Source organism: Lepus europaeus, chromosome 18 (assembly GCF_033115175.1).
Source record: "Lepus europaeus isolate LE1 chromosome 18, mLepTim1.pri, whole genome shotgun sequence".
Classification (NCBI taxonomy): domain Eukaryota; kingdom Metazoa; phylum Chordata; class Mammalia; order Lagomorpha; family Leporidae; genus Lepus; species Lepus europaeus.
This window is the reverse complement of record NC_084844.1, coordinates 42,405,055-42,418,544: the sequence shown is the minus strand read 5'-3', so window position 1 is coordinate 42,418,544 and position 13,490 is coordinate 42,405,055. Positions and strand designations below refer to the sequence as shown.

At 38.6% G+C, this 13,490-nt stretch overlaps 1 protein-coding gene across 2 annotated transcripts in view; it reads left to right on the top strand.

Moving 5' to 3' along the window:
• The window catches only part of NF1 (neurofibromin 1), a 291,063-nt gene that overhangs the window by 168,846 nt on the left and 108,727 nt on the right, over positions 1–13,490 (top strand). The window contains exons 31-34 of one of the 2 annotated variants that reach the window (XM_062175266.1): positions 2,109–2,171; positions 7,360–7,518; positions 8,045–8,142; positions 11,286–11,432. In XM_062175266.1, the coding sequence (XP_062031250.1) occupies positions 2,109–2,171; positions 7,360–7,518; positions 8,045–8,142; positions 11,286–11,432 (467 nt within the window). The remainder of the gene's footprint in view (positions 1–2,108; positions 2,172–7,359; positions 7,519–8,044; positions 8,143–11,285; positions 11,433–13,490) is intronic. The other variant, XM_062175267.1, reaches the window with a different exon arrangement.

The following is a 13,490-nucleotide window of genomic DNA, read 5'->3' as shown; positions in this document are numbered from 1 at the left end:
AGGATTAGCCTGTTGAGGCACGGCGCCGGCTATTATTCTCTTTAAAAATATTATTTAAGTGTTGTGTCAGGACATTGTTTGAAAGTATTGGGTAAGCTTATCATTGGAGGGTAAAGTGCTATGGAACAAAGCTATGCCTATGATATTTTGTTTTTTAATTATATGCAATAATTATAAAGGTAGGGAAAATCCGGTTTGATCTCAAGATATTTTTTCATTGAGTCTCTTTCCTAATTTTCCCCTCTGATTTGCTCTTTTTATTCACCTCTTCTGGCTTTCTCTTGCCCTTTTTATTCGCTCGCTTTTCCTTGCCCTTTTGGCTTTGGCAGTAGCATAATGGTATCTTTGTACTTTTATGTTCCACTGGGAGGGGTAGTTGCTGATTTTTTTTTTTTTTTTTTTCTCTAGTAAACATAGTTCTGCTTTGGAGAACCTCCTGGGAACATTTGTAGAGCTAAATGAGTATATTGCTAGCTAGTAAAATTCTCTGAGCTTTAGCTCTTTTACTTGAGTTCTTATTTGGGGCTTGAAGCCTTTTGGAATTGTGGTTTAGCCAGCTGTTAGTTGATGTGCCTCCCTTACTGAGTAGACTGGCCTAAAGTTGTCAAGGAATACCAACTGTGAGCATGAGTCAGACTTATAATTAATTGATGTTCCCATGTATTTGTTTCCACTTTTCCTTCTGATAGTCTTGGAGTAAAGAGAAGATAATTCCCAGAGAGGATATTCTCTTAGGTTTAGAGGATTCTAAGAAAGAGCTATCATGATTCTAAGTGAATGTCATCTTTTCCCAGTAAATCAGCTTCTCCAAACTGAAGTAGTTTACAAAATGAGAGCTGCATAATATAATTGAAAAAATATATGAAACTGCATTTCTGTGATGTATGTTTTTGTATGAAGCCTAAAGTGTAAACCAAAGTTTTATGAGATGAGGAACTGTGTTGTTTTGTGTTCCTTCTATCTCCCAGTGCCTGGAATGTTATCTGGCATGTAGGTGCACGGTAACTGCTTGGATGATGGATGATGGATGATGGATGATGGATGATGGATGATGGACGGGTGTCAAACTAACTTTAAGCCCAAGTTGTTATGGGTTATGGTGCTGGATGTCCAGAATTCCTGGGATAAGTTGCCATGGGTTAAAGAATTCTTACTTGGTTTTAAAAATTTCTGTACTGCCTAGTGTAGTGTAATCATGAGCCTTTTAATTTTGAAGGAATTCTTTGGCCTAGAAGGAGCTCTGATAGATGAAACCAGTATTTCTCCCTGGACTTTGGGGGATTTTTTGAGTGGCTTTTTCTTTTTTGAGATATTCTGATAAATGATGAGCTGTATATAAAAGACTTAAGCAGACCTACAGTTTTAGTCTGTCACTTTCTCTGCAGGTGCTTCATTTTCATATCAACTAATGCTGTTTTTCTTGTTGAACTGATAACCTGCTTCTCCCAAATGCTGCAGAGCTTTTAACCTCCTCTGATCAGAACCATTTCAGAAAGTAGCCTGTGACCGTTGAAAAATCTGTGAAACTTGAAGTTATCTTTTTTAAAGGGGAGAGAGATTTTTAGTTCAGAATCTCTAAAGTGCATGTTCTGTTACATTTAGCTGTTGAATTTTCATCTCATCAGTTGGGTTTTAATTAAATGCCAGATGTTGAAAAAATAACTTTAAGTCAATTGAAGGATACACAGAGAAGTATTTTACAAATCAAGAAAAAGTTATGGAGACAAAAAATGTTTTTAGCATAGGATCTACTTTTAATGAACATTTTATATGATATTTATCAAAAGCCAGGACTTAACTAAAATACAAATAATAAATATCCTCAAATTCACTTGGGGAGATTTTTTCTGCAATTTATAGCCAGAAGTAGTAGACATGATTGGTTCTCAACACTTCTTGCTATTTATTTAGTGCTTGGCTTAAAAATGTAATGAAAATTGAAATCCAGAAATAAATTTCATCCCTCAAAATTCAGTTGATTTCTAATGTTTTGTTGATTCCATTTGTGTTACATTTCAATCGTGTAATTTGATGTACGAGCCAGCGTTGCTGTTGTTGCTGTGTGTAGTCGGTGCTGTGACTTGTTTGTGCTCATCTCTGTTCTGTAGGCAACTTGCCACTCCCTACTGAACAAAGCTACAGTAAAAGAAAAAAAGGAAAACAAAAAATCAGTAAGTTTGGAGAACTTTTTATTAGCTGTTTCTTTCAAAGCCAAACAAAAATCTTTTGCTGTTTGTTAAGAACATCTTCACTTCAGCCTATTTGACCTTCACTGTAAAATCATTCTACTAATTCTGGCACAAAATAGCTTTCATTTCAATTAACCCTGGAATTAAGTTACATTGAAACGTTCTCTGTGTTCCTTTGGTTTGATTTATCCCAAAGGCATTTTGTGGGCATTTGTTGCATTGGATATCCTTGGTCTAATTTTATTATAATCATTTTAAAAATTATAAATAAATGCAAAAACAAAAACTTAATTTCAAGGCCATAGGAAACGCTGACTTTCTTCATTCTTGCTTCTTGTTTGCAGGTAATATGAGTGGTTTCTTTTCCTAGAGGTGAAAGTTTTTCTTAATTGTTCAAAGAATGTAGCAGGAAAGTGTCATTTTCTAAATCATAGCTAAAAGTTGCTAAGTTTTATTTTTATTCCTTATATTTTTATTTAGACATTCTCAGCCAAAATTTAGTTATTTGTGCATAGGTCATAGAAAACCCACTGGTAAAACTACTTTTACTTCAGAGAAAAACAATATTAAATTATCAGGAGGAGAACATAATGCTTTTGAAATAAAGGAGAACTCCCTGAGTCCTGTTTGTAGAGAAGCACTTCATGTCGCAAACAGGAGGTGTGCATACACTGCCTGCTTCTGCGAATTTTCCCTAATTTTAGAGGAAGAGAATTATGAGAGTCATAATTATTTTCTTCCAGTGAATGGAATTTTTTTTAAAGATTTATTTATTTATTTGAAAGTCAGTTACATGGACAGAAGGAGAGGCAGAGAGAGAAAGAGAGGGAGAGAGAGAGAGAGAGAGAGGTCTTCCATCTGTTGGTTCACTCTCCAAATGGCCGCAACGGCTGGAGCTGCACCAATCCAAAGCCAGGAGCCTGGAGCTTCTTCCAGGTCTCCCACATGGGTGCAGGGGCCCAAGGACTTGTGCCATCTTCTACTGCTTTCCCAGACCATAGCAGAGAGCCAGATCGAAGTGGAGCAGCTGGGACTCGAACCGGCGCCCATATGGTATGTAGGCACTATAGGCAGCGGCTTTACCTGCTACGCCACAGCGCTGGCCCCAGAGTGAATGGAATTTGTCTAAAACATCATATACATTCATTTTAGGTTTGCCATTATCTGTCAGTGTGACTTATCCTTATGAGGCTGAGTACTGTCTTGTTCATATCATCCAAATGATTATAGAGGAAAATTAAACCTTTATGAGTTGAGTAAATAATTTTCTTTAAAAGGTATAATTTAGAATATAATCTTCATCTGGTTTCATCTTTTGTTCCTTGTCTGAGCTTTATTTGTAATAAAGCTTCACATATAAATTTGTTTCAAGTTCAGAATTAAATTAAAATTTAGAGACATTTACTTTTATATTCTTTCAGAATTTCCTTTTTGAGCAGTTAAGTGAATTTGGTCAGCTGTGAGCAAATGAATTGGATTTGGATGGCCTTTTCGCTTAATAAAATATTTCTTTCTAATGCTTCAGCCTTCTAATTCTCAGTGTATGTGGGTTTGTCATAACATACACTATCACTTTTGAAATTAATTTACCGTTCCTAATACTCTGTGCAGTGTTCTACTAATGCCATTGTGTGTAGTGTGTCACATAAATTAAAATGCAGGCTTTCTGTCTTACTCTAGAGCATGTGTCCTAGCCTCCCTAATATTGCTGTATTGATTAAGATTTTTGTCTAAAATTGTTCCTTGAAATGTGTTTTTTTTTTTTTTCCTATTACTTATTTTCAGATTTTTTTGCTCTAAGCTTCTGGGTAACACTGAGTTTCAGAATGTATTTCCCAGCACAGATGATGTGAGGTCCTCATGGAAACAAGGGAGTCTGATTGGTCATCTGAGATCTGCTTCAGAGTGTATTCTGAAGCATGAAGACAGTACAGTCACCGTGAATTAAAATGTCATTTTATGCAGTTACTTGCTTGATGGTGTCTAATGATCTTTTAAGAGCAAGCTGATTTTCTTTGGGAGTTTGTAGATCATGAATTTGAATCTAAAATGTAGAGAAAAGGATCCGACTTCTGGTAGTATAGCTGTATGGTCATACTACAGCTAATTCTACTGAAGAACTTGAAAGAACTTTGGAAGTTAATTGTCTGAATAACTCTGAGAGGATTTTCAGTAATAGTTGGTGATGCTCTTGCTGGTTTATAGATGCATTTATTTGCATTATGTAGTCAGCTTTTACCAAGGGAGGCAAAGAAGACATTGGCTGATAACTGAATTCAACACAGAGACTGGTCCAACTTTGACCTTTTATAAGGAGTATTTTTGTGGATCCAAGTTAGGTTTTTACATAAAAAAACAGCACCACTTGGGTGTGTTCATGAAATAAAATTACATTTATGTTAACTAGTGGTGAAAGAAAAAGCTGTCCTTTTATAAATTGACTCATAAAACTTGTTATGTAGTATTTTAATTGATACTGATTATGTAGTATATCAAATTTTATTTCCAAAAACACATTTATAATACCACTCATTAGATGCATATTTCTGTGAAACATGAAACAGCATTTGTTCCTGAGGTGTGGATACTTTGGATTTTGACATGAATTCTTTTTGGAGACAAAGAAGATGGTAAAATTGTAGTACTTTCTATAAATTTTACAATAGTCCCCTTCTGGGAAATAATTCATTCAGATTTTCATTCAATTCTGAGAGTGATTACCATTAAGTATAAATTAGGCATGAATTGAAGTCACACTTTAAAACACCTTTGTCCTAGGAAAACAGCTAAAAGACAGCTGCACTTGTGTATTAAAATTATTGATTTTTATGAGACATTTTTACAAAAGATTAGTATTTTATAAACTGGTTGAGAACCAAATTATGGCTTTTAACTTTATTTTTAATTTTTTGTTTAGATTTATTTATTTATTTGGAAGGCAGAGTCACAAAGAGGCAGAGGCAGAGAGAGAGGTCTTCCATCCGTTGGTTCACTCCCCAAATGGTTGCAATGGCTACGCTGGGCTGATCCCAAGCCAGGAGCCAGGAGCTTCCTCCAGGTCTACCATGAGGGGCAGGGGCCCAAGGACTTGGACCATCTTCTACTGCTTTCTCAGGCCATAGCAGAGAGTTGGATCGGAAGTGGAGCAGCCGAGACTTGAACTGGCGCCCACATGGGATGTGGGTACTGCAGGCGGCGGCTTTACTTGCCATGCCACAGTGCCAGTCCCAGCTTTTAACTTTAAAAAAATCTATTTCAGGATTTTGATGGGTTAAATTGGATATATGCTAACTCTTTTTAACAAACTATTTTAAATTGAATTTAAAGCAGTTTTTAGTCCTCTTCCATCTCACAAGTTTACTGTCCTTAAATGCTTTACGATCTTGAATGTTTGTTGATGTTTCATCTGTTTTAAGATTAAAATTAATGAATTCTAAAGAATCACTGGGTAGTTACAGTGAGTTATGAACATTCTGAAATTTGTTTGCATCCATGCATTCATTTTTCTGACTTTTCATCAGCTTTCAAAGAGTTACCTTTATTTGTTACCAAAAGGTTAAAAACATACTATTGGGAAAGTAAAAGTACTTGAATTTTCTGAATTCTATTTCTAAAATTGTATCTCAGCTAAATATAAACTGTGCTTAGGTTTAGAGCCATTCTGCTAAGACAGCGGTAGTCAGCTCCCTTCACCAGGCTCTCCATGTTTTAGGGACCCGAGTGACTGAGAGGAAGTGAAGGTGACAGTACATTCATTACAGTTTACCTCTCAGATTTGCTTCAGTGCAAAAGTTTGTTCTCTAAAATCTTAAAGATTTTTTTATACTCTTTAAAGTATAGCCAGTAGATAAGAACACAAAATTGAAGTGTGGCTCACAGGAAGCACTAAATGGATTAAATGACAAGAAAGAATCCTTGTTCTTTCTAAAGTTAATCTGGAGTCAATGAGCCATGTATAATTCATGACAGGTGTTACTGTACTTGAGGCATTGTGAGGAAAAATATCTGCACAGGGATTCTGTTTCCTCCTGCTTGCCTCAGTACCCTTTGAAATGCAGAATCCCACAATATTGAGGTTCAGAGTGCTCCAACTTTACTTTTGTAGTCATCCCTGTTTTCAACAACAGTCAGCCACATCAGGCACAATGGTTGTAGAGATTAAAATGTTCCATATGTGTTCTTTGACAGTGCATATATGTGTGTTGTATAAACATGTAAATTTCAGAATACAATTTTCAGATGTGAAATTGACTTAAAACAGGCCCCTGGGAAGAAATGAGAGTTCAGCCAGTTTCAGAACACTTTTCTGTATCTCACAGACCTATTACCATATCTTCAGTGTCTAATGTTTTATAAAGAGAAAACAAATCCACTTAAATGCTAAGTTCATCTTGCTTTTCAGAATGGGCAGTCCTTTCTTAAGACTTAAGTTTTTATTTGAGAGATAATGATCTGAGGCAGACACAGGGGTTCTCTCTTCTGGTGGGGATCCTTTTTTTCTTTGAGGTTTCCAAGAATTGCTATTCCCCCGTGGTTTATATGATACGTAGGTCCTTATATCAGGAACCATGCTGGTGAAGATAAAGGACTGGCACTAATGTTACTTGTAAGATGTTTTTTTTTTTCCCTTTCAGTAAGAATCCAAGAAATTTTGTCTTCTACATGGGAAACATTTTTCTCAAGGAAATCAAGTTGTACATGGTACACACCAAAATGCAAATATTTATTAGTTAGATGTAGGGTGTTCTAGGGGCGTGTATTTGAAAACTTAGCTTTATCTTCTAAAAGTTTAATCACATTTTCACGTCTATTACTCTTAGTGAAGTTAGATCCTCTTTGTGGGAAATTTGAAATTTGAATTGCTTTTGTCACTCATCACACTTGCAGTGCAAATGATGTTAATAAAGATCTTTCCTCAGACTCTGCTACCCAACTTATCCGTGAGGCTTTTCTTTGCTCTGAGATACCTCAGTTGTGCTTTAAAATCATGTGAGATTAGAGTTGAGGGTAAACTTGTTTTCTGAAATTTGGGGAGAAGAAAAAAATAGAAACATGCATGAGGGTTGATGGATTCAGAGTTTTTGTGCAAAGTTTGACCTTCAAGCTCTTTGTTCCCATTTCCTTATTTTACTTCAAACCTCATGCTCAATTCTCCACTCCTTGTTTTTAGGTGGTTAGCCAGCGTTTTCCTCAGAACAGCATCGGCGCAGTAGGAAGTGCCATGTTCCTCCGATTTATCAATCCTGCCATTGTCTCACCGTATGAAGCAGGCATTTTAGATAAAAAGCCACCACCTAGAATCGAAAGGGGCTTGAAGTTAATGTCAAAGGTGAATCGTTTGAAATAATATAGCTATCTTAACATTTCCTTCTGACTACTTTTTCAGTTTGTGAAAGCACTGTAGTGCTTCTCTTCAATTTATTTTGAAATGTCTATGGTTTTCAATTATGTGCTTTTGTTTTATTTTGTTTCTATTACAAAGGAATTCACCAAATGGATACCTGCTGGGCTTTATTATCATGGGAACATATTTTAGCAAATGTCTACTGAATATTTTCTGTGTGATCATTCTGGGAATTTTGAAATGGAGACTGAACTGTAGGCATTAGGGCCTTTTAATTTCAAAAAGATATTTAAAAATTTACGTATGTGTATTTTACATGTACATATAATTATGTTTCTATTTGAGAAGAATAGAAACAACATATAGAATAATTTATAGAATGAGAAATAATTGATTTTAATTCCAATAGGAAGTATGTCAATGAGGGAATTGATATTTTTAAAAGAATATAGTAATGTATAGAGTTTATTCAGTAATTAATGATTATTTATAACCTGCTTTGATCGTTTAGATACTTCAGAGTATTGCCAATCATGTTCTCTTCACAAAAGAGGAGCATATGCGGCCTTTTAATGATTTTGTGAAAAGCAACTTTGATGCAGCTCGAAGGTAAGCACGTGCCTTTTTGTCACTTGCCCTGTCTGAATCCAGGCTTTCCTGTTTTCACTTAAGTCCTAGTACCCTCTGTTCACAAAGTGCCTGTGTAGCCTTTTTTTCCTTTTCCGTCTCCAGGTCAAGAAAATAGTTTTTGTCTTATTTTAGTATAAAAGATGTCATGACGTAAATCTATATTTTGTACAGTATGGTGGTAATTTCCATATTTGAGTACCAAGAGGAATTTTTTATGTATTTACTAAAACAAAGGATGTAAGGTAGCTATAATAAGGGGGCACAGAAGATTCCTTTTATAAAAAACCATAGCCAGCATGAGGATGTTTGGCCTCAGCTGGAGTAGGGAGCATCTGGCCCGCAGGCCATAGGATTCAGTGAAATCATGTGTCTGGCCCTGTCATGGCCACCACAGGCAGGACTCACAATTCCGTACATCTACAACAGGCTACTTCTTTTTTCTTAAAGATTTTATTTATTTGAGAGACAGAGTTACAGATAGTGAAAGGAAGAGACAGAGAGAAAGGTCTTCCATCTGTTGGTTCACTCCCCAAATGGCCTCAACAGCTGGAGCTGAGAAAATTCGAAGCCAGGAGCCAGGAGCTTCCTCTAGGTCTCCCACACAGGTGCAGAGTTCAAAGCACTTGGGCCATCTTCCACTGCTTTTCCAGGCCATAGCGGAGAGCTAGATTGGAAGAGGAGCAGCTGGGACTAAGAACCAACACCCATATGGGATGTTGGTGCCAAGGGCAGAGGATTAACCTGTGCCACAGCGCTGGCCCCCAGCAGCCTAATTTTTAAGTTGGTAATTTTGTAGAGCCTACAAATAATAGCATAAATATCCGAATGACCTTTGGCAGAAAAACGTTTCCACACCCCTGGCCTTGGTGTTAAGATGCCTGTGTCTGTCCCTCAATTGGAGTGCCTGTGTTTGAAACCTGGCTCCAGCTCCCGACTCCAGCTTTCTGCTAATACAGACTGGGAGGCTGTGGTGATGGTGGAAGTGACTGAATTTCTGCCATTTCTGTGGGAGACCTGGATTGAGTGCCTGTCTCTTGGCTTCAGGCGCTGGCCCAGCTCACAACCATTGTGGGCATTTGGGGCATGAACCAGTGGATGGAATCTCTGTCTCTCTCTCTCTCTCTTTGCCCCTCAAAAAGAATAAATAAATAAAAATAAGAACTTGTGTTGATAATATATAATATTGTTTAATTGTTGTTTTTTTTTTTTTTTTAAAGAGAGAGGTAGGTAGGTGTTCCATCTGATGGTTCACTGCCCAGATGGCTACAGTGGCCAGAGCTGGGCTGATCTAAAGCCAGGAGCCAGGAGCTTCTTCCAGGTCTCCCACGAGGGTGCAGGGGCCCAAGGCTAGGGCCATTTTCTACTTCTTTCCCAGGTCATAGCAAAGAGCTGGATTGGAAATGTAGTAGCTAGGTCTTTTTTTTTTTTTCCCTTTTTTTTTTTTAATTAATTAATTTATTTATTTTTGACAGGCAGAGTGGATAGTGAGAGAGAGAGAGACAGAGAGAAAGGTCTTCCTTTTTGCCATTGATTCACCCTCCAATGGCCACTGCGGCCAGCGCACCTCGCTGATCCGAAGCCAGGAGCCAGGTACTTCGGAGCCAGGTGCTTCTCCTGGTCTCCCTTGTGGGTGCAGGGCCCAAGGACTTGGGCCATCCTCCACTGCCTTCCTGGGGCCATAGCAGAGAGCTGGCCTGGAAGAGGGGCAACCAGGACAGAATCTGGTTCCCCAACCGGGACTAGAACCCGGTGTGCCGGCACCGCAAGGTGGAGGATTAGCCTGTTAAGCCACGGCGCCAGCTGTGGCTAGGTCTTGAATAGGTGCCCATATGGGCTGCTGGCACTGCAGGCGGTGGCTTTACCTGCTTCGCCACAGCACCGGCCCCAATTGGTGTTTTTTCATATTAAAATATTTTTGATAATTCTACTTTAGAAGTATATGTGAATTAAAAGGTTGCTCTTTAAACCAAGTAATACAAATGTGTAAGATTTTATTTATGAGTAACTGAACAACTCTTGAGATTTAATGATTTTAGAAAACTTTCCTGAACTTGCATAGCTAATTAGTTATTTGACCCTATTTCTGAATTTACCAGTAGGAATAGTACCATGTATGTTTGCTTCAGCTGTTTTCAGAGAAGCAAACGAGATAATTCACAAGGAAGTGCCTTGTAGATGTGAAGTGTCCAGAGTTCAACTTTTTACACAGTATGAATCTAATTGATCTTACTTGTAGTCCCAGCCTTGTACAACTCTCTCTTCCGTTTTATCATTGTCGTAGTTGTGAACCCCTTCTGTTAGGGAACTTAGTGTTTAGATGGTAGATTGCTGCAGTGTAAGCCATGTGCGAGAGAGGGTGAAGGTTGGCATGGGATTCAGATTCTAGCAGACTGCCTACTCACAGAATCTCAGGGAAACACAGTTCTTTTGTTTTTTTTAAGATTTTATTTATTTATTTGAGAGGTAGAGGTACAGACAGTGAGAGGGAGAGAAAGAGAGAAAAGTCTTCCTTCCATTGGTTCACCCCCCAGATGGCCGAAACGACTGGAGCTGTGCCGATCCAAAGCCAGGAGCCAGGTGTCTCTTCCTGGACTCCCACCCGGTTGCAGGGGCCCAAGGACTTGGGCCATCCTCTACTGCTTTCCCAGGCCATAGCAGAGAGCTGGATTGGAAGAGGGGCAGCTTGGACTAGAACCAGCACCCATCTGGGATGCCAGCGCCACAGGTGGAGGATTAACCCACTGATTAATTAACCTATTGCACTATGGCACCAGCCCCAGAACCACAGTTCTGATCAGGTGTCTGATCTAATAGGCTGTGTAGCTTTGGGGAGGTTTTTATCTTGTCTGGGCTTCAGTTTCATCATTTGTAAAATATTAACTTTTCTCAACCATGTATTCGTGGTTCTGTGACTTAAGATCCTACTCTGAAGGTAAAGTCAGATCCTAGAAATGGAATTCCAACTTTGTCCTGGTCCTTCTTGCTTTGTTTGCTGGTAATCATGCTGTGTGAATGAGCCCTCCATCTTTGTTATCTCAGTTACTTCACACTGTGCACTTGGTATAAATTTAACTATGAGTGTATCTGATGTAGAAAATTCTAATGGCTTTGCATTTTTGAAGGTTTTTCCTTGATATAGCGTCAGATTGCCCTACAAGTGATGCAGTAAATCATAGTCTTTCCTTCATCAGTGATGGCAATGTGCTTGCTTTACATCGTCTTCTTTGGAACAATCAAGAGAAAATTGGCCAGTATCTTTCCAGCAATAGGTAAGTCTTCCCAGTCATGGGGGAACTGAACATTCTCTGTTTAGATCTATGTTAATAAGGTGTGAATAGTGATTTTTTTACTTTGTGTCTTCTTGGAGTAAGAATTATGGTATGGAAAGAGAAATGAAGACTTTTTCAAAAAGTTAAGTTGTGTCAGCTCATCAACAGGCCTACCTCGGTGCTGTTGATTTTGTTTTCCAAATTAAAGTTTCTTGTGCCATAGGTTACTTGCTGCCCTTTCTAGTTATGCAGATGTGTGAAGGATCCAGATTCTTATGTATGAGGAGTTCCATTACGGACAAAGGTGAAGTGAGTTTCAGACTTTTTTTTTTTTTTTTTTTTTTTTAATAGGCAGAGTTAGACAGTGAAAGAGAGAGACAGAGAGAAAGGGAGAAAGGTCTTCCTTCCACTGGTTCACCCCGCAAATGGCCGCTACGGCTGGCGCTGCGCCTATCCGAAGCCAGGAGCCAGGTGCTTCCTCCTCTTCTCCCATGCGGGTCCAGGGCCCAAGCACTTGGGCCATCCTCCACTGCCTTCCCCGGCCACCGCAGAGAGCTAGACTGGAAGAGGAGCAACCAGGACAGAACTGGCGCCCCAACTGGGACTAGAACCCGGAGTGCTGGCACCGCAGGCGGAGGATTAGCTAGTGAGCTGTGGCGCCGGCCAAAGAGGGCATTTTAATCCTTTATGTATTGTTAAGGAATTCAGGAAGGCTGGGGCATAACTGATGCATGTCTGTGTATCTTTGTGACAACAAAGTAAGCTATGGATCTTTTATGTGAACATTTTCTTTTATGTAATGTACATATATATTCACAGATTAATCTAGAGAGATTTTTGAATTTTGTTGTTTAAAGATTAAGCACATTTCAGAGGTAGGTAAGCATTTTGCCTAACTTTTAAGACACCTGCCTCCCATGTTGGGTTGTGTTGCTGGCCCCAGCTTCCTGCTCATGCAGACTCTGGCAGGCAGCAGTGGTGCTCAGGTATTTGGGTTCTGCCACACACCTGGAGACCTGTTCGCGTTCTTGGCTTTTCGCTTGGTCTAGCCCCTAGCGGTTGAGCGCATCTGGGGAGTGAACCTGCAGACAGGAGCATAGTATCTGTCTGTCTCTCCTTATCAAATATGTAAAAGTTTTTTTTAAATATATTTAAATCATAGAAAAAGGTGTAGATAGTAATATGAGATCCTTGTCAGCTGCCTAGCTTTAACATTATTTTTCTGTGTTAATTTGGGACTTTGTAACATTTTATTTCTTGGGGTTTCCTCTTGACAATCCCATTCCTATACTACTCTTTCTAGAGATATATCTACTTTAAAGTTGTTTGATATGCTTCTAGCTTTGTTTTTATAGTGTTCTACTCATATATGTTACTAACAACAAGGAAATTATAGAAATATACAAAATGGTATTGTGTGCTTTAAAATTTTACAGCAATAATGTGATGAATATAGCCTATTCATACAGCATTCTATTTGATATTTATCTTTGTTCTTTTATTAAAGATTTATTTATTTATTTGAAAGTCAGAGTTAGAGAGAGAAGGAAAGGCAGAGAGAGAGTGAGGTCTTCCATCTGCTGGTTCACTCCCCAACTGGCCGCAACTGCCAGAGCTGCACCTATCCAAAGCCAGGAGCTTCCTCCAGGTCTTCCCATGCAGGTGCAGGTATCCCAGGCTATAGCAGAGAGCAGGATCGAAATGGAGCAGCCGGGACTCAAACTGGTGCCCATATACGATGTTGACCCCGCAGGCAGCAGCTTTACCTGCTATGCCACAGCGCCAGCCCTGAGATTTATCTTTTATTTGACTTACATTAGTGTTTCATTGAATGACTGTCACAACTTATTTTGATGGATGATTAGGTTTGCTTTCAGCAATAAATACCTTCTTGTTCATCTCCTGTATTACTTGAAGTGTGTAATTGCCAGGTCTGCAGTGTATCCCAGCCTCAACTTCATTACATAATGCCAAATTTCTTTTCTTTCTTTTTTTTTAATCTCCCATTCTATTTTATTCATTTTCTGCTTTTGGTCTTTTTTTTTTTTAAAAAAAGAT